Source organism: Cottoperca gobio, chromosome 19 (genome assembly GCF_900634415.1).
Source record: "Cottoperca gobio chromosome 19, fCotGob3.1, whole genome shotgun sequence".
Lineage (NCBI taxonomy): Eukaryota > Metazoa > Chordata > Actinopteri > Perciformes > Bovichtidae > Cottoperca > Cottoperca gobio.
Window position 1 is genome coordinate 6980985 of NC_041373.1, and position 22549 is coordinate 7003533.

The 22549-nt window shown below is 40.3% G+C and overlaps 1 protein-coding gene across 1 annotated transcript; it reads right to left on the reverse strand.

The window, feature by feature from the left end:
- Positions 1 to 5173: 5173 nt before the first annotated feature.
- On the reverse strand, positions 5174 to 10609 carry sost (sclerostin). Its single transcript, XM_029457132.1, has 2 exons — positions 9999 to 10609; positions 5174 to 7213 (listed from the first exon to the last, which is right to left on the reverse strand). Exons 1-2 carry the CDS (start codon positions 10261 to 10263, stop codon positions 6807 to 6809), a joined length of 672 nt encoding a protein of 223 aa, XP_029312992.1. The 5' UTR covers positions 10264 to 10609; the 3' UTR covers positions 5174 to 6806.
- Between the last annotated feature and the right edge of the window lie 11940 nt (positions 10610 to 22549).

The following is a 22549-nucleotide window of genomic DNA, read 5'->3' on the forward strand; positions in this document are numbered from 1 at the left end:
CATTTGATAGTTTGCAAACAAGACAATTACAATGGGAAGTAAATATTGCTCGATGTCTGCTCGATGTATTCGTAGGTAACTCTTTGCTAACATGTTTGACATAATAACTTCATAAGTGCATACTTAAAGTACATCAAGATTATATTGCTGAAAGACTATTTCCGAGTCTTTCTGCCCCCTAGTGGCCAAAAGAAGACTTAACGCAGCTTTAACAATACATTTAACGAACTGACAGATTTATTTTTATTGCCTAACAATGTCCTATTAGACAACTTAATTGTTGTGTACTGCTGCAACATTGAATTAAACAAACACAAAATGTGCACATTTTAAATTAATTGAATTCTGGTCTCTCAAGCGGCCGTCTATAGAGAAGTATACTTATATATATATATATATATATAAGTAGTATATGATGCTTATGTAGTTCATTGTATTTCTCTCGTCTGTCTTCCTCACACAAGTGAAGCGTGTTACTAAGGTTCAACTTTAATATTCTTAGACAAAATAGAATCCAATGAAGCACTTACTGTTAAAAAAGTAAACCTTTGGGTCTTTTAATGGACCCATTACACTCATTACTTTGTGGGCACTGAAAGAACTACAGCGTGGTTTTGTCAATATCCATAAAATTCACCAAAGTTCTTTTAGATTTTTTCAAATTTTATAGCTGTAATCTCGACTATGTCTCCCGCTGTTATTGCAGAAACAATTGAAAGTTTCAATATATCAAGCAAGCCACATGACATAATGTTTAGAAAGGCTCTGTTCCAAGGCTGGACATTTAGTTTTTAGCGTTGTTATAAATGTCAATGGGACTTTCTTACCTTTGGAACAAAACCCAGAAAGCTTTCTGTATTGGCAGGAGTAAATATCTTTGGTGTATAAGCTCACTTATGCTTTTTAAAATGAAGATTTGCAATTGTGTAACTGACATAACAGTGTACAACTCGTCAAACGTAAACGCTTTAGTTGCTTTCCTGTGTGGAGAAACTGGCCTTGCTTGTGTCAGCTTTCCTTGAGTCGTTCCATTGACCTCAACATAATTACCAAATGACAGGTTGTGTAAACTCTCGATACTACACGTGTTAGATTGGCCTTTACATGCCCCCTTAGTCGGCCGCGCACACAATAGCATACACATACTACAAAGTGTGTGCAGCACATACAGCAATCCTTTTTCAAGGGGCTGGAAAAGTTGGGAACTTTTGCAGTACAACTAAAACTATCCACAAACAAAACCAACAAGTTGTCTTTTTTATCCAGAGCTGAAATATCGTATATGTTTGTGCGAGATACAAAGTCCATAAGGTGATGATTAAGCAAAGAAATGCATTCTGCCTCCTCAACCTTGGGGCTTGTTGAGGTTGTTTAGAATTGTTGACAGCCCTGTTTCCTCTCCTCTGCACCTCCTGTTGTCCTCAGCACACATGGTTGGCGCGTCTCTCTATATGCCTGGCCTCGGCTGAGAGACTGAGGCTTACATGGCTCAGTGGAGGCTCCTGACCCGCGTGGTGCTACTGTCCATCTCTGGGAAAGGGTCGCCTACTTCTACATCTTTCTACTGACGCAGAGAGAGTCACAGGCTTTCTTGTAGTCACCCAGAATAGTGAATAGCAATGAATCACTTACTAAGATGCAGTCTAGATGCTGGAGTAAACATTGGAGAACGTCTTTCATCCGTCTTTGACGAATGACACTCTGCAGGAAACACTATCCACCTTCCAAAGCCGGCGTTGTTTGAGGAACACAAAGTTTCTTGAACTTTTTCCGTGTTCCTCATTCCTTTAGCCCGCCAGACATTTCTTCTGGTTTCCATTTGTTTTAAGCTATTAGCACTCATGACCTGATAAGGGAGTGGTCGGAGGAGCGCAAACATCCGTCTCCGACTACATCCGTCATCGTCCACATGTGTTTGACTTGAGCAATAATATCCGCTCCTGGAAAGATTTGACTCGAAGGCCCGGAGGTGAAACTACCGCTGTGTAGAAGCATTTATGTAATCCTTGACGAAGGTCTGAAAATGATGTGTGCAAGTAAGTTCAGTAAATATATTCCATCTCAATAAACGTCTTGGACAACCTACAACATTGTTAAGCAATTCAACTGCTTATAGGCAGCGGAGCAGAAACACAACACTTTAAAGACTTTTATAGGGGTTAGTTTTTGGCATGTGAGAGAAAGTGCCTCACATGCTATGAATGTCACCTCAAGTCAGTTTCCACTTGTGGTTTTTCAGTCAACAGAAGAGACTCGCTTGCTTTTGTAAGACGGATACCACTGGCAAAAACACACATCAGTCAAGGAGCTCTTTATTTGCAGATGATATACAGTCTATTTTATTTGACTGTCTCTTCTGCATTTGGCAGAACATCAGTTAGGTCTGTGTTGACAGTGCTTAAGCCATTCAAGTGGCTGCCTTTTAGACAACTCTCTGGCTGTGCGCTAAACAATAAAGCTTGCGCTGCACAAAGCTGAAATTAGATATTTCACCGTTCCATTATGGGAGTTCAAAGGAGGAAACATGCATTTGTGAGCAACATTTATTCCACGTAGTGGGTCCTTCTCTTCAGGCAGCAGAGTTAAAGTGAAGACGTGGCGGGGTGGAGATTCTCTCGGCACACAGAGCCGGATAGAGCTTTGTTGGGAAACAGTGATTATCTCCAGGAGTTGAAAGATAAGGTTAACAGAGAGTGTGACTGAAGGTCTGCTCAACACACTGGTGGAAGAAGTAAAAATACTTACACCACACTGTGTTTAGTAAACATCCTGCATTCAAAACCTCACTGAAGTAAAACATGTGTAAATATAAGAAGAATGTACTTCTAGATATAGTTTTTGATGATATAAGTATCATTCTGCAGTAAAATGTTCCCCGTTAGTGTTTTACTAGTATATATTGTTGGATTAATATTACTGCTGAATTAATGTGCGTGTTGCATTTTACTGCTGTATATGTTTCTTGGTTTTTAATTTCACTTATATATTTTAGCATCTACTGTCTTTTTTTTGTCTAAATGTATTGTCTGTTGCTCCTTGTTTAAATTGGTTGCTTTGTCATATATATTTATATATATATATATATATATATATATATATATATATATATATATATATATATATATATATTGTAAAGCTCTTTGAGCTTCATCTCTTGTATGAAAAGTGTTATTAAAGGTTACTATTAAAAAGTCAACTTTTCATAATTTCTTCTCCCGCATTTAGACTGCAGCTTTTATCTATTGTGGTCGGTATGTCAGTTCTATAAATATTCCTTATAGAAGCCATGAGTCAACCAGGAACTGTTTTTGAACCCTCGGCGTTGTGTGGACCTCACCAGGTTCAGTTTCTTACACTTGTAACAGAGCAGGGATCCTCGGGGACTCCTGCACCTGGTATTCAAAACTTCATCGATGACACTTACAACGCGGCTTGAGCGAAGTGTCGTAGACTTGCTACATTTGTTGGGAATAGATCATGCCTGACTCCTCATGCACCTCCCCAGGTCTGCGAGGGTCACCGGCAGGTCGGCGTATGTGCACACAGTAACACGGGGCAGATGCTTTGCGAGCATCGATATCTTAAAAGGTACTGTTCACGTACTGCTCTTAAGTATGTGTTCTTGACTTTCTTGGGAAACTTCTTCTGTGCTAGTTGCCTGAGTAAAAGCATGGCACGTCTGTTCTCTCTTGGAAAACAGGGCTTTAAAATGACATAATGACTGCACATTAAGGATGATGTAGTGAAATTTGATATCTACTGTTCTCCATTGGCACAACAAGAGACGGGCTCCCAGCCACAGTTGCCACAGTGATTTTTCTGTTTTGTGTTTATGCTCAGTTTATTTGTCGCTCGAAGGGAGCTCTTGTGCTGGTAATTAAAAATAACATTTGCATATAAAAGTCAGCATAAACACCTCATTTAAGTGTGGTACATTTTCTGTGCCTGGATTAACTCCTGTTTTAGTGAAGCTGGTTGTGCTGTTGGGAAGTGCGCACCAGATATTACAAGCATCCACAGCAGAGCGCTCACATGAAGAGGGATGCGTTTTGAACTGTCAAACTTGCGGCGTATCAAGCCCGAAGCCATGAGGGAGCAGAGGAAGGTGAATGATGACCGTTGCTCATATCCACCCTCATAAACAAAGAAATGGAGATCTCAAGAGTGGACATTCTTCTTCTTCTTTCCAAACAATTGCAAATCTAAACTGTCTAATTGCCTGAATTTGTTTGCAGAGACATCAGAGATTTGCATAGAAAGACAAATACACAGGAACACTTGCCTTTAACCCCATATTTAGCATGTACTATATAAAAATGTCTTAATACATTTAAAATAACACTAGTTGTAATTGACATTTTTGGAGTTAATTAATGTAAAGTATTTGCCATCGATTATAACTTTTCAAATGAAGACCTTTAAATTATTATGACCAGTTTATCTTTATTATGTGTTTACACCAGCCTCCACTTATGAGCAGTGGTGGAAGAAGTACTCAGATCGTAGTACTCACAGAAATACTCTGATACAACTAACAGTCTTGCATTCAAAACTTTACCCAAGTAAAAGTACAAAAGTACTTGCATTAAAATATACTTTCTGTAGGAACAGTAAAAGAACACATTTTGCAGAATAATGTATATTATTTAATTCTTATTCTAATTATTGACGCATTTTTGTGACATCTGCTGGTGAAGGTGAAGCTCATTCTTTATTACTATACTATATTTATATTTATATTATATATATATATTTATATTTACTATATTTCTCGATAGCCTAATCCATAATAATACATCATATTTATTTTGTTGATAATATTTTGTTTTATTCTCTGCAAAGTAACTAAATCTGTCAACATAGTGGAGTAAAAAGTACAATATTTTCCTCCAAAATGTAACAAAGTAGAAATATAAAGTAGCATAAAATGGAAATACTCAAGTGAAGTACAAGTACCTCAGATTTGTACAGAACTTGAGTAAATCGCAGCACTGCTTATGGGTGCACACAGAATACAAATACATTAAATATTTAAATCTGATAACCACATTAAAGTGTGTTATAACCCATTCATTAAATGTGTATGTAGTAATTATAAATGCTCCGTGGTCTGAGGTTAAAGTAAAGTTCTACCTGCAACACATCCAGATAAGAAAGATAACAAATAAGCCAGCTCTTTCAAATATATCTTCCTTTACTTTATTCATGTTCTGTACAGTATTTCATTTCCAATCTCTATCATACTATATGACAATAATGGCTATCATTTACTACAAAAGGTTGCATAAATAATTTAAATGTGGAAATAAAAAATAAATATGCAGTTCATTCTTTATAACAGTCCTTCTTTAGTGTCTGTAGAAAACAGCCCTCCCTCCCTGTTGCAGTGAGGGCAGCACTGCAGCGGACCACACAGGTATGATATGTACAATCACAGCTCTCAGCTTACACCACAAACCCCTTCCAGTTGCTATTCCAAAACATACAATCGGGAAAAGAAGCAAACATTGTCCGTACAGTTTAGACAACCAAACAAAAACAAAACAAAACAAAAAAAAGAAATCAGGAAGCAATATGAGCGGAATGACACTATGTGGAAACATTGTGAATACTCTTGGTGAAGCACAGTCCCACTGCTGAGGAAGCAGGTTGTGACAGAGCGGGGACAGATTTTTATCTGAATTATTGTTTTCATTATGTTATTTTTATTCCTATCTTTCCTGTTTGAGCTATTTACAGTGTGGGAGCAGAGAGGGAGCGGACACGACCAACACAAAAAGTTACAAAAGAATTCCGGTGTGTGGGCGTGCTGGAGAAGAGCTCTACCCTTAGGTAACAACACAATCACGCTCAATTTTCTGATGCCTCCTACACACACACACACACACACACACACACACACACACACACATGTGCACTTGTTTTGTTTTTTCTGTGTGTGATTCCAGCAGGACAGGAACTGGCTAGAGGAAACGACTTTTTATGACTCAAAAATAACACAGGAATGGGCTCATTTAGTAATTAAGAGGAGTCACAGGAATGCCCCTGTGGTGTCAGAACCGCTTCATTTCTCCGTCTCTCCTGACTCTGCATCGAGTTGTGGGAAAGGTTACTGTAACTGACAGACCTGGAAGAGTGAGCGAGGCCTTTAGTGAGCTGAATGCACCGCCGCACAGAAACCTGTCAACATCCCACCGTCAGAACCCCCAGAGCTGCCACCATCTCCTCCACACACACACACACACACACACACACACACACACACACACACACACACACACACACACACAGCCAAAAAGGAGATGGATTACAACCACTTTGGAGCGAAGATACACCTTTTCAGCTTTAAAAAAAACTTAGCTCTGCATCCGCTGGATGTTTGTACAGATGGGCTCGAGGCCTCGGGGAGAACTTCTCATTAAATTAAATCTGTTTGAATGCAGGACAGAAACCGAGCCCAGGGATGTTCTGAGCTGTTAGGGTGATCAGATTTTGACTTGTTTTGTTGTTTTCTATCCAACATGGTGCTACATCTGTGGCAAGCCCCTGGCACTGACTCATTTTGTCATGCAAACAAGCAGCAGAGTTCACAAATACGCTGAAAAATAAAGACTGGTGACTTAAAAACCAGCCCAGCAAATTAGCTTATGAATTCGCGCTCTTTGAATATTCCTCCTCCCTATTTGAAGGAGACGTTGTTGCTTGGTGTGTTGTGTAACGTGTGTGTGTTGTGTAACGTGTAACGTGTGTGTGTGTGTGTGTGTGTGTGTGTGTGTGAGTGTCCTTTGGATGCTTGAAGAGGAGCATCAGTACGAGTTGCCCATCACTGTTGGCGTGTTGTTCTTGCTCCGGTCTTGAGACAAGCGACTGTGCTTCTTGTTGCGTTTCGGGACCTCCTTGGCCTCCGATTGGTTATGGTGGGGCCTGAAGCGCTTGCACTTGCAGGAGGTGACCACGCGGATTTTGTAAGTCCGAGTGTTGCCGTTGGGACACTGCAGTTGGACCCTCCTTGTCCGGGAGTTTGCTGGGATGCAGCGGTAGTCCGAGGAGCTGCCCCTCCACCACTTGCCACGGCCGATGGAGTTGGGCATGAGATGCGCGGGCATGCACTGGCCCGAGCACACCAGCTCCTTGACAGGCTTGGCACTGCGGCAAGATCCGTCGGTGATGTAACGGGTGGAGCGCAACTCCCTGCAGCTGAGCTCTGCGGCACCTGGAAGAGCAGAATATCACAGTTACACTCGTGGCTTTGGCCCAAAACAAACACTTTGAAGTGCCGCACACTGGAATGGACACACTGCAGGTTAACCGCCTCAATGCTGCAGCTGTGTCCAACTCAAATATGTGCTAATATCTCTGATTCTGTCAACATGAACATCAGCGATTGTGTTCTGTGTATGAGAAACAACACGAGCCAGATACAAACTGAGGAGGCAGTTCAATCCTGACATTATTAGACACAAAAGTGCAGCCGAAAAATGCGCTTTTATGAATCCAACGTAATACAACAATTTGTACATTTAAAGTACAGATTTGAGAGATCATATTAGAGATTCTGAATTCGATTCATGGTCCGATCATTAGCCGACGACAGGGCTTGACAAAGAGATCCAGCTGGCAGCAATCAGCTGATAGCAAATCCAGACCAGAGGGCCATTAAACAGCTCAATCAAACTTAATGGAGGTTTGGGCTGGAAGGAAAAGCTGGCATTCAGCGTTGGCCCTCAGGAAATGTATGTGGTGATGGAGGAGTAAATAGCTGTCTGGTTATTTTAAAGCAACTGTACAGTTTTCAACAAACTGGACATCTGCCAGACTGATTTGAGAAAACGCACTCCAGCCTGTAATCCCATGTTTCAGCCGCAGCTTTTTAACAGCAGTATGCATGAGTTATTGTCACGTGTGTCCTTCTCCCCTTTTTCTTTTTACAAGCAGTGTGTAAAAAAGGGGCAAAGGAACTATCCGTTAAGAAATGATACACTCGAAGAGGGATCTGTTTTCCTCTGTGGCTTTCTTTGCAAAAAAAAGGGCTGAACAAAGGATTTATGTGAGACGACTTCCTTTTTTTTCTCCCCACGAGAACCTGATCTTGTGTTATTCTGTGGCCGCCGCTGAAGGGACCACAGTATACAATGCCTGCACTGGGCAGCGGTTTGCATAAATTACCACCGTATCCCAGAGTCAGGTTGTCTTGTTCAGAGAGTGTTTTAATCCAGTCTCACTGTGCCTTTTCCCCTACATTTCCTGTTCTCCTCTTCACTGTAAGCCTGAAAAAACCATGACTAATGATGGTGGCCTGCACACAGGACTACTGTACAGTTGCATGAGCGGTCCTTCTCCCCCGGCGGTGAGAGACGAGCCTTGGGAGAGGACTGGAGGGAGGCCAGGCGGCCCACGAGTAGGACGTCCCGGGACAACAACTAGAGATGGATAAAAGAAATAATCCAGGAGATGTCTGTCTCCTTGTGTGAACCACAACACATACTGTTTATCCAAATGAAAACAAGAGGATGTGCTTTTCCACCCCGTTTTTGGAGACTTATAAAGATTAACATCAAGTTTAGTGTGGATTTGGGATAATTATTAGGGCTGCCCCCTCTTAGGCAATACGATTTCTTCAGTAGAATATTCATTTTTAATGGTTTTTCATCTGAATTTCCAAAGAAACTTTGTGTTTTTGCATGATTTTTTGTGGAGAAACTCAGCTAATTAAATCAACCAATTTAGTCGACAACATCGTATGAGTGTTAGTCACCAAAGGTTTATTTTTTAGTCAAGAACAGCCCAGTAATAATATCCTCACACAAAAATCTGTCACACTAACACATCTTGACTTGCTAATTCCCCTTTGTCAGCCGTTGTTCTTCTAATCTAACCAATCATCTTCTTCTCCTTGAGTGCCCGTGATTAAATGAAGGCGAATCTGTGAGAACATTGCACCACCCATCTTGAATCCATGAGCGTGAGATTACTCTACATGCACCACTCCATCAGAACATACAACCTTTACTGGCCACAGGTGGGAATCATTCTCAAAGGCAGTGTTGCATTTAAAAAGCAATTTCTTAAACCCCCCCCCCAAAAAAAAAGACATCCCCTGAAGAACTTACTGCAGGGTTTCAGGAGACATGTTGTTGCAATCAAATGGTAAGTAGAGCTTGACTAATAGTATAAAGAGAGAAGGAAATAACCTGGAAGACAACGTAAAAATGTAGCCCCTGATGTCTCTCTGAATGCTCCACTTGAGATATGTAGGAGAAGAAACCACAAGAATGTGTCTGTGCCGCTCTCAGCACCCTCAAACTCTGACAGTGGATTAAGCAAGAAAACACTCTTCCCACACAGCAGAGCTGCATTAATCAGGGAATCAGTGCAAGAATGAAGTGAAAGGAAAAGGCACAAGTCTTTGTCCAAATCAGTGAATCTGAAAAACATACAGTTTAGATTTCACCTATCCAAGATTCAATTCTAAGAAATGTCAGAAAGGTGGATCAAGTCGACTTAGAAACATTTAGTCCTTTGGAACAAAACCTTAAAACAAAACAAATGTATCTTATATTTGTGGGGTCAAGCAGGACTGTCTGAGCGCACAACTCATAAAAATACTTGAAATCTATAAATATATTTACTAAAATCTATGAAAAAGAATATATATATCTTGTTTAAAAAGTACTATGAACTAAAGTATAAAAGGTAGTTTGTCTATACGGATATTAAATGAGACATTTAGTCATGTTCTCGCGCACTTCACAACAATGAGGTTTCAGTGATTAAGAACGGACAATTTACATAATTAAATAATATTGTGTGTCTTTGTTAATTTCCTCACATTTACGCACCAGGCCTATATAATAAATACAATTACCTTTAAGGTTGACCTGGATAAAAACTTAATTATTGCACAGAATTAATTATTAGGCTTCAATTGTATTTATTTTTAAACCCTTCACGTGTGTAACAATGTTTTTGACATGTGATGAAGTTACTGCACTACTTACTGTAGGTGACTGTGTTTGCGCTCCTCCCGCCGCCTTTCGCCCTGTTGTTCAGACTGCTGCTGCTGCTGCTGCTGCTGTTGTTGTTATTGTTGCCGTTGGACGCCTGTGGTATCGCCTCCTGAGGTGTCCGACTGTTTTCTCTGTACTCCGGTAAAATCTCCGTGGCATCATTTTTTAGTACCTTCCATCCCTTCACGGCGGTGCAGCATCCCTGGAGCAGCAGGAGCGCCGCGCTGGAGACGAGGAGGGCCAGAGACACCTGCATGCTGGTCGGTCGGCGGCACAAATAAAGACAAGGCGCACGAGGAGAATAAAAAACACACACACGCACGAGAGAGAGATAGATAGAGATGCCCGCTTGAAGAAGTTGGTCAGTTCCACCCTCAATGCACGAGGCGCACACGGTATTTAAGCCTACGCGAGTTCTCGTCAAAGCTGACAATTAAGCGCTTACACGGAGTGGGAGGGGCTGAACCTGGAGAGACATTCATTGAGAAACCTGGAGGGTTGGTGTGTGCGCGCGAGGAGGGGAAAGAAGAGGAGAAGAAAATAGAAAAAGGGAGAAAGAGGGGAGGAGGAGATGGAGGGTAAAAGTGAGGAGAGGGAAAACAAAATAGAGGAGTGGGAGGAAGAGGGGAGAGAAACGGGAGGAGAGGGGAAAGGGAAGTTAGAGGAGAAGAAGAAAAGGGAGCATGAGAAAGGAGAGGAGGGGGGCATAGAGAGGGGGAAAGTGAGGAGAAGAGAGGGGAGGATAAGAAATAAATAAAGTAGAGGTTAGGAGAGAGAGGAGTGGGAGAAAGAGGAAAGAAAAGGAAGATGGAGTGAAAAAGGAGAGGAGGAGATCATAGTGGTAAACGTGAGGAGAGGAGAGAAAGAGGAGAAGAAAGTAGAGTGGGAGAAAGAGGAGAGGAAGCAAAGAAAAGGGAGGATGAGGGAAATAGAGAGGTGAGGAGAGGAAGAGAGATAAGGGGTGAGAAGAAAATAGAAGAGGAGAAAAGATGGGAGAGGTGAGGATAAGAAAATAGAGTGGAGAAGAGGAGATAAAAGCAAGATAAGAGATGTGGGGGAAAGGGGAGATAACAAAATAGAGGAGGAGAAAGTGATGAGCAGAGGAGAGGAGACGTGATAAGACATGGGATAAGAGAGAAAATAGAAGAGAGGGGAACAGAGGACAAGAACAAAAAAAGAAAATAGACATGGGGATAGAGAAGAAAGGAGATGGGGGAGAGAGGATCACTCTTATGTCATCGTGTGTTGAGTGAGACAGTGGATCTCTTGTTGTTGCTGTTGTTGGACTTAAGTGTACAAAAGCATCTTCTCCCACCCCCTCCTTTAATGATTTCCGCAGCATTACGTGTCTGAAAAGCATTTAGGCTTTTTTGAGCTGGTTTATTTTGGACTGCTTGTCTCAATGTTCCACTGCCGCAACATGCACTCACTCTCCTCCTGAGAGGCTCCATCCTGCACCGTTCCTGATACGAGGCTGTACACAAGTTAATCATTCATTCCTTCACGTTAATTATCCAGCATTGTAGCTCTCTGTAGAGACATTCAAACTATAATGAGTCGTCCGATTCAAAAGCAGGGCCTCAATCTTTCTTCATCCGCTCCTTCCTGCTGCAATAAGATAGTGTTGTGTACATCATACACATGTATCTAATGTTTTACATGCAAATCCAATATTCAATTGTATCTGGTTTGAATAATATGGACTGAGGACTGCATCATGTACACTCTTAAAGTTCTTGGCATCCCTCACATCCCAGTGATGTGATGAGTGCTGACAGATGGAGGCTCTTTTATTCAAACACTGCCCTCTTGAGGGGGAATATACAAGCCTTGTGAAGGGATAAGAAGATAGGATTATAGGTTCATTAGCATCACACTGGGCTTTTATTCATGTCCAGAATGGGCATGCAGAGGCAGGTCGGCCTGGAGAGAGGCTTGAACGATAAATAAATAAATAAAGCCAGACATATGAAGGGGAATTTTCCCTTATGCCTTGGTCAATATCACTGCTTTGACACATCTTGTACCCATTCATTTGAGGCACAGCGATACTTCCATAATAATACATCATGGTCCATCTACTTTTACACAAGCCTTAATTTAGGGTTTGTCGAGCTGTGGCCAACTGGTTGTCTATCGTAATTCAAAATGGTGGACATGATGGCGGAGAAGACCAAATTAAAATAATGATATTGTAAGATGAGGTCAAAAAGATTATTTTTCTTCTATAAAAAGGAGTGGTGACAACAGAGCCGTTCATCAGATGTGAAGTCAAACAAACGACTCTTGAAATGCTTTAGAAGTTCAGTTATCTTTTTGAAGTCCGACCACAATATTAATAATAATTTGCATCTTCTTGTGTAAATAAATATGTCTTCTGTTATTCTACAGCTGTCACCTGCAACCACGTTTGTGATCAGGTACAGGATAATGTCTGGAGTTGTGCTCCGGAGAGTGAATTAACGATTGCATGTATCTAGGACATTGGTTTTGTCTATAATATTCAATTTACACTAATAATTGATTGTTTAATACACTTTAGGAAAGCAAAACATACTCAAAGCAACACTGATATGTTAGCACTACATACATTTAAACATTCATTAGTAATGGAACATTAACATTCATTTGGAGTCATATTTCTGACCACATGATGAATGTAGGTCCTATTTTCACTCCCGTTTTGGTCTCTAAGGGAAATATCTGGCTCTTTATCTGCTAAATACTCCACTATGTTCACAAGGCAGTAGCTAACGTTGCCTGTCTGTTTGGTGCTGAGCAGTTAGTGTACAGTTTGTATTTCAGAGCTGTGTTTGCTGAATTAAGGGTGATGAGAGCAGAGAAACCATAAGCTCAAATGCTTTGTAGAGCTGTGGTTTGTCACGAGCAACAGACGCGTGTTGTAATGTGCATATAATGAAGAGGGAATATGTATGTCTTGGAATGTGGACATTGTTTTCCAATAACCTTCAGATGGTCACTGTACGTGCAGCTTAGGACTTAAAAAAAACAAAACAAGTTCAAGCTCACTTCTTCTTTGTGACGAGGATGAACTGTAATCATAACGAAGTATAGCTTTTGGCAAGATGTTAGCGCGTTAACATACTTATTTGGTCCTGGAGTCTAATATTCGTCGACGTATGGCAAAAATGTTTCCAACATCACGTAGAATTGTGTTTCCACTTTTTACTTAAAAACATTGAAGTGCAATAGTAAGCATTTTAAAACGGGGACATATTATGAAAACCTGAAATAAGACAACCAAGTCAGTTTCCTGTGAGCTGCCTTGATCAGAAAACAAGTCGTTTGGATTTGGCTCCTCCTCCCATGTCATATGCAGGCTCACTAGAATATATCGCCCCCCCCCCCCCCACCCCCATCTGAGGATCTTCACCAACGTCTTGAGAACTACTTGCAGTTTTTTTCAGGACAAGTCAATCAGAGCAGACTGGGTTTTTTTCAGGAGGGGGGGGCTTAAAGAGACAGGCGACAAAACAGAGCATTTCAGAAAGACATACAGGTATATCCAGACAGACTGTGTGAGAAACATAATGTGTTTTCTGAACATTAAAGCATGTAAACATATTGTAGGAGAGAACAGAAATACAAGTATAAAGCTGAAAATGAGCATAAATCCCCTTTAAACTTTAGGCATTAAAAAGGTAACAATGCTATAATTCAGTTCATTGTGTGTGTCCAGGAAAGTCTTGTCCAACGTGTCTGAATCTCAAGTGTTAACGGGGCTGGTTTAACATTTACGAATTCTGAAGTCGAACATAATTCTCATTTCATAAGCCAAGAGGTCTTAAAGTAACGAGAGCAGACAGCCCTGTCCTTTTATTGTGTTCAAGCCTACAGCTCCGAGGTTGTGCCAGAATGTTTTTAGTGAGCGATGGATGGTCCCACTGTCTCCACAAAGCCAGCTCTGATTACAGCCCTCTCGCCGACATCGCAACCGATGTCAGTCCCAGTCTCAATTTAGACCTCTCTGGGATTCTTTATAGAGCCCTTGGGCCCCTGCACGGTTTTTATCACGATAACAGTACGATGAGGCCCAAATAACAATCAGATGTGCCACAGATTGCAAGAAAGCCTCCAGCAGTGCAGAGGGTGGCAGGGCGTCATTTTTATGGAAATGGTGAAAAAACAGTGTTTTCAGTCCATAAACAAACCTTCTCAGCTCCTCGTGTTGTGTTTGCTTGTGTGATTCATCATACGAGTTTAACTGATCACACAGGTTACAAACAAACTTCCCTTTTTCCCCAAACACAATCACAGGCGAGGGAAACTAGCACAAGGAGGTGTTGTTACAGTGCTGCATGTTCCAAACTCTGCAGTGTTGAACTCTCGAGTTTGAGGGTGTGAATTATTCATAACGTGTCCACCACAATTATGCAAAGTAGGTTCAAGTTCAGCTTTCTGGCTTCCCACGTTAACCCCCTAGACAGATATTACAGTGAAAGCTTTATGAATGTGAGTAGAGTGAACGTCTGCAGCAAATGGCGACACACAGCTATGACCCCGGCCCTGCCACATATTAAGTCAAAATTCATGTTTTTCCTATCATTAGCGCCAAAAACTTTGAAATGTTGGTATCAACCAAAATGTGTCTTCAGTATTGAAAACTGGCATTTTAGATATGGTCAGATATCCATTTCCATACTTTTGTTTACTGCTCGTTTAAAATGTTTAGGCAAAGTTCTTGTACTGCTCGTTTCGACAACATTTGAGAACTTTGGCTCATTTTGTTTAATAAAAACAGATTTTTCTTTTTAGAAAACCATTTTTAGGGAAAACGTACGTTTTGATATCAATACTGAAACTCAGGTAATGCACTCTCACCGAGACATTTGAAACAATACCCAGTGTTAAGGCTAAACATGTCACCTTTGTCACATTTCATCTAGAAACAAATGACAGAAATCAAAATTGGAGTACAAATGTAGCACAGATTTGAATAAAATCAGCAAAAGAAAACACGATTTAATGCACATTTCCTAACACTACTCAACATTAGGAGTTGAACAGTTGGGCGACATTAATCCACTGCAGAAGAAGAGGGCACAATGAGATGACGAGGGAGAAAACACGATGGAAATCTGGCATTTATGTTTGTTTCATGTATCATTTCTGAGGAACTTTGTCATCGCTCCACAGATCAGATGTTTTTGTTCGCCCCCATTTTAGTCTCTTCGGTGGAAGTTTAAGTCACATGCTTCATGTACGTCATGATTTATTCGACAACTTGTTTCCGTTGCCCATATTTGCTTTTCATTTTAACAAACTTCTCCAACTGTAAAATTGTAAACTTTTTTTTATGCCGAATTGAAAAGGCATCTATCGACAACTTGTTTGTCTCATAAAATACAATGTGAGATCATTCATAAACTACATGCGACACTCATCACAAGCTCCAGATATGATGCCGAGTGCAGCACAATCTGTATAAAGTGTAACCTGGGCAAAGCCACATAAACTCTCTTTCCAGCTGCTAAAAATAGGAGACGGACTCATCGCCAATACACAAGTATGTCTTTCTGTTTCCTGTTTGTCATGGTCGCGGCGGCTGGCACCGGAAGCAGGGTAAGTAAACAGTGAAGGATGTTGCAGTGGTTACTTCTACTTTCTTTTTTTATATCTGTAACTTATTCAGTCTCTCTGTCAAACTCTCAAAGCAGAGTTGGGGATTGTTGGAACAGTGGAAAGACTCACAAAAGACGGGTTTGAAGAGTTTTATTTAGTTTGTCGAGTTTGAATGAAGTGTCATCAGCGAGTTAAAATGACTGTTTCTGACAGCGGAGTCTGGCTTTGAGGAGAGCATATTAACTCCATGTTTTTGTACGTTAATAATTTATTATTGTCCAAACCCCTGTTTGTTTTTATGTATTATACATATTTACTTAAACACGCGTCACATAGCATTGCGCCTGAAGAGGGGAGAAATGAATGCCGAATGTAACTATTCCCACTAAAGACGAAAGCCAGATGTTAGTGGATGTTTAGTGTTTTTTTTGTCCAGTGCGAAAGGGTTATATTGTATATTTATGCCGTCTGGAGCGGAAGATACTTCAAAACATGGTGTTAAATACGGGCATATTTTGAATTATGTACTCTTCAGATGTGGATCAGTGATAAATATCCTGACCCTTCAGTGTGGTTTATTCCATTTGAAAAGCTGTCATATTCTGTAAGTCTAAAATCAAATTGGACTAATTCCTATGCACAAATTAGGCTTCAAAAGAACAGGAACATATCACTTCTGACAGAACAAAGTTAAGAGCACAGATAAAGTTACAAAGCAGGCAATGCTGGAAAATCTGTGATCATATGTATACACACAGATCTTTATCAGCGTTTGTGCATCATATCTACATTTCAAGTAGCTGCACATATGGATATATTTAGCTCCATGTATAACCACTGCCATTTCACATGTAACAATGTATTCCCGTAAATCTGTCGCCCTTCTTAAAAGCAGCTTTTTCCACAAGCAAATATCTGATTGTGATACATTTTACAAACACTAAATGGGTTCTCTCACTTAAGCTTGCATTGTTCTTTCTAACAAAACTCCCTTTCTTCAATTTTGAATGCAACTGAGGATGCACAAGTGAACATGTTGTTGCTGTTGGACATTGCACTCATCACTTGTGTAAAGAATCTAAAAATGACTACAAAGAGTGCTGTAATGTTGATCAATTGCTGTGCATTGAGCCCTGGACGTATTTGAAAGGGTTTAATTATTGACAGTGGCTCTGCTCAGTTTCACTTTGTATATCCCACTGCAGAGAACACCAGAGCGAACTCCTCTACACACTTTCCAACAGCTCAGACATCTCTTTCATCAACTGTTCATATTATACACCAAACCATATCTGTGCATTGTCGGGGAATGACAATAATTTAACGCTGAACAACAATGCTAGAGAATAAAGTAACACTCCTTGTCTTCATGGATTGCATTGAACAGAAATGTGGACACGAGAGAGAGAGAGATAGAGAGGGATGACACTAAAGACTGTAGAATGGATTATAGCTCAGGATGCTGACTTCTAACTGTAAGAACAATTTGTTTGTCTGCTGGCAGCCGTGATGGGTTTCTTCAGGGGAGCAGGAGGTCATTGGGAGGTGAGTGAGCTGAGCTAAAGCCAAGACACGATAAGCCTGAAAGTGGGATTTTTCTTCCACTCTGATCTTTTTATGTGGTTTCCACACGTGAAAACTGGAGATTAAACCCTGGCTGTTATAAATTAGACTTCCCCCATTCACGTTGTTTGTCTTTGGGCTTTTTTAGAGATTCATCAAAATAGAAAGTACACCCATTGAAACAAGCCTTGCAGCCAAGTATAAGAAGCTGTGGGAACAAGCCTGGCCGGCCTTCAGAGACCACACTAAGCCGTTCGCTGACCACCCCGAGCCTCTCTGCACACTGACGGCCAGGCGGCTGCAGGTGCTATTCTTAGCAGAGAGAAGAATTACACAACAAATTATTCACCACAGAAAGTAGAATGTTATCTCTCTGTGTGCGAGTGTCTCTCTGACACACACACACACACACACACACACATACACACACACACACACACACACACACACACACACACACACACACACACACACACGCACAACGTGTCGTCTGCTGGTATTTACATTATGTAGCTCTTACATAGTCCAGAATAACCGTTGCACATTGCCTATATACATTACTGCATATTTATACCATATGCAAATGTATGCATACTCAAGTACTGTATTTAGGTACAATTTTGATGTACTTGTACTTTAGCATTTCCATTTTATTCTACTTTGTACTACATTTGAGGCAAATATTTTACTTTTTACTCCACTACATACAGTATATTTGACAACTCAGTTACTCTTCAGATTTATACAAAATATCAACTAATAAATGATAATGTGGTATTATAGATTATAAAAAAAGGTCGTTAAAATGACCTCCACCTTTACCGGCTGCAACATTAAAGTGATGAACACATTAATGCATCAATAATAATAATAATCCAGATATTATTTTGAAAAGGGTCATTCTGCATAATAATATGCTAATATTTGTGTGCCTCTACTGAAGTAAGCTTTTGAATGCAGGACCTGAGACACTGTGGCATAGTATGTCTTCCATGACTGAATATAAGTCAAATGCAACCAAACTTAAAATAGTTTGACATTTTTGCAGACTGTTAAATGAGACATGGGAGTGGTCTCAATCTTCTCACCCAGAAAGAAAGTGTTCTTTCTTAAAATGTTGAACTGTCCCTCAACTTTTAATAACAATGTACTTCATTTTAGGCTCAACTTTTTAGGTTACGTATTTGGACCCGTTTTATCCAAATAGCTCCACAAAAAAGACGAGAACAACATTCTGTCTTTGCAGGAAGTTAAAGTCATGATTTATTGTGCATAACATCAACAATGTTTTGTTTCATAAAATCTGCAGGTTTACAAGACTGTCCTATGAAGTGCCCCTCTTCTCTCAAGGTGCCTTTAATTGCATCTTCCCATACTGTACCTTCCCTTTAATCTTAACTGTATATTGTCAGCAGTGCCATAAAAAGTCTAAATATAACCGTGTAGCAGACATGAAGCAGAGAGGGTAATTAACACGGTTGCTTAGGCCAAGCAGATGAACGACTGTCTCTGGTCCCTTTTAGTGGCTAAACATAAAAGAAGCCGTCATAAGCTCAATATAGAATGAGACAATTAGCCACCAGAGGCTGCAAGTTTGTGATTTTACAAAAGCGAAGGGGCATTGTCAGGCGTGACGAATAGTCATTCTTCTGCCAAGAAATGACATTTTTCAGCATGATTTAGCAGAATGGTTGCCAAACAACACACGGACGCAGTGGAAACACTCGAACATATTATCTCACTATAACTAGAGAAAGGTGAACAGAATATGCTCTCTATAACTACTTCCAACCACTTACAATGAGGAGACTAATTGACATGGCGATACTTTCGTAATGTGATCACAGCTGTACAGCGGGTTAGGGTTAGGGTTTTATCATTTGTAGATTAGTTCTACCAAAAACAAACCCTATATGGTTTTATATGTACTGTATATTGTGAGTAATTTGTAATATCATACATATAGCCAACATGATAATGTGACATTTTGATAAATAAGATAAGATTGATAGAGAGCAGAGAGGCTGTTAGCCTAGCTTAGCATAAAGACTGGAAACGTAGCACCTACTACACCTTGTTAGTCAGCATACAAATAGAAATTCACAAACTTATTTTCATGTTACAGAAGAAACAAGTTAGTTAGTTTAGGAGGTGTTGGTGCCATTTCTCCTTGCTGCTAGTCTTTATGCTAAGCTATGCCAACAGCCTCCAAGAAACAGCTCCAGCTTTGTACAATGTTGAAATAAATCCATTCAGATGTTACTTTATATGGAGCTCAAGTCATCATTTATGTATTCTGTAATGCATGCTTGTTATAATACATAATATAGTGTTTCAAGTGTTGCATCAGGTGCCAGGTGATGACTGACGTGATGTCTCTCTGAAGTTTTTATAGCAAGTTGAAACAGAAAAAAAGATTCTTTAGGATATCACTAGATACAGTCTATGATGTGTGGGTGGTGAATAAAAAAAATCTGGTGCTGCTTCAGCGCAAAGGCTTCCTGACTGTCGAAATCTCCCAGAAGACTTTGCAAGGTGTGCTAATTAAGCATGAAAGTACAAACGGGCTCCGCTGACAATAACCAGCCCTCTGTGCACAGAGACGGTCATTTTCAGGGAGAATCTCTCACAGCTTTGATATTTCTTTTTTACAAGATTAATAAAACAACATAACAAGCATGTGAGAATAATCCACCGCTCTTGTATTTAATCCAATAAAAAGTAATTGAAGGCAGAGGTATTAAAAGAGGTCGTGCCTCAGCTCGTCACATGAAGGTGCTGCAGCTTTGCTGTCCGTTCCAAGCCCACCCACTGTGCAGCTTCCTGAGTAAGTCTAGCCTTTGTGAAAAGGTGCAGGAAAAGCAGCTTTTGTGCAGAAAACAAAGCACCACATCAATCTGGGACAGAAATGGTTGCATGCTTCATAGATATGATCACTGTTATGGTACAGCTGAAAGAATATTGCAAGAAAACCTTCATTGGCATGGTTCTGTAACAGACTAACATCAACAGGGTGGAGCGCTGCTGCAGCTAATACTTGATGTGATGTAAGAATACGTAATGGGGTATTTTGCACTTGTGTGCATATATTTTAAAAAATCAAGTATGGTTTTTATGGATTCTCATGAACAGGATGTCACTGCACTTCCTTTAACAAAAAGAAATGAAAGCTGCACACACTTGCTTTTCTGGATAGAAGACTTATGAGCTTATTTAAAAACCTAAACCTTGCCTTATAAAAACTAAAAGGCACCAACACTTGTATAAATGAAGTGAACACTGCCATAGTATAAAGCTCAGCATAAAGCTGCAGTAGTTATAAATATGAGGCAGTTAACTTTGAGCAGGTGATGCTTATTGAGTGGTGCAGACCATCTGGAGCCGATTAAATCAAATGTATCACTCAAAAAGCACACTAGCAAGGATACAGAGTGCACAACACAGTCTGTTGTATTTGCATGCTTATAATGAGCAGACATTTAAAAACAAAAAAAAATGTTTGGGGAATACTCAACTTAATTTTGATTTAGAGGGCTGTGCTTGTGCAGTCAAATATGTCACTTCATGTGACACAATGAGTTGATAATGTACAGCCCTTTGCAAGTTTTAAAGCTGGGTTAGAGAGGCCTGGGTTTCAACAATGTCACCGACTTCTTTCCACTACTATTAAATGTCACTCTTGAAACCACAAACTGATTCTACAAGGATGTTTTGGTTTATGGATAAGTTTATGACATTTTTCTTCTCACAGCAATCAAGTATTTTCCATTAAAGCTGGGGTGGGCAAAAAACTAAAGTACAAGAACACTAGTCATTCATTTTAAACATTATCCTCCACACAGTTAACATGTCTGGATACTAGTCAGGGGATACCGGAGGGGGATTCATAAAATGTACCCAAGAATCCGAACATTACATATATACTGCTGTAGAAAGCCTGCACCTGACTTTTTAGTCATTGCACATTTCTGCAAAATATGTTTTTGTAAATTCAAAATAAAAATGATGTACATGTTTATCTGCATGTAGAGCGGGAAAGTGAGATCCGATCACAAGTTGTCACTCGAGATAATGCCAGGTGTGACCAGGGCCTCAGAGAGCTTGTGGAACGCAACAAACTTGCCAATCAAACACATTTTTATTTTTTATTTCTGTTTTCAAGCAGCAAATGTCAAAGTTTTTGTATTTCGCCCAACCCTATGATATGGCAGCAATTGATACGAATCACCGTCCTGTGTTCTTTGCAAACTTGTGGGCCTGTAAAGCCCTTTAAGATTACATACTGGGATTCGAGGTTCTAGCTACATGAGACTTTGGCTACGGTCAGCAGAAGGCGGAACTATAAGAAACTCATCTACATCTCTGAAACACTTCACCTATATTGACAAGTGTGTTATTACGATAACTGTCAGACTCTTTATAAGTCGTCAGTCTTCCTTTTTGTAGGTTGCTTTGCAGTGTAGGCAGGTTGATGACAATGCCAGAATATGTTCTGCAGGATTTTCCACCGTTGAAATCAGGCTCTCTCTGAAATGACTTGTTATTTGCCAAAGTCTTCAGTTACCGGCTGGATTTTGAACCACATGTATGACTTATATGCTGAAAGGCTGTTATTGATGACGCAAAAAAAAACTGCCTACCCCAGCTTTAAGCGTTTCCCATCATTATTTCCAAGTGTATATGCATCTCCTTATTTATCACTACAAATCAAGCAGCAAAGTCTTCAGGAAAAGACAACAGGTTCTTGTTACTTGTTAACTGTCTTGTGTTGGGCCTGGCAGCTTAATCTTCATATCTGTGTGGTTTTAATGTATAAACACTGAAACCGCAGGATCAACAATCAGCACAGAAAGTGCAGTAAAACGGCACTTGATAGACAGAGATGAAACAAGCAACACCACCACGGGCACAGACGCTTGGAAGAGGATCTGAGGATAGCTCAACTGCAAAGCCCATTTTCTCTTTCTCCCTCTCCCCCCCTCAATATTTCCTAATAATTAGCGCTGCGCCACAGATGTGCATTTCTTCCTCTTCACCCTGCTGCCTTTCAATCCTCTGACTGTGTTGAATGTGGGATGTTGGCATGACGATTTTAAAGAGAGCATCATATGCTTTCTATTTCATAAAGCCATTAAAATTGAGGACAAAGATGAAAGCTGAAAGGTCCATATGAGGAGTCAAAGCTGTGGAGAATTAAAAAGGAACGCGTATTTAAGGACCGCAATCATATTTAAGTAGTCTGATGAACCCAAACATATGGGGGATAAGAGGAGAAAAAGTGACTTTGGAGGAGGTTCGAAAATCAACTCACTGGACTTCACATAGCCGGAGGGAAAGGGGATAAATGAGTTAACTCGCAGTAAAAGTTTCAAAAGCGACTCAGAATTTTTATTCAA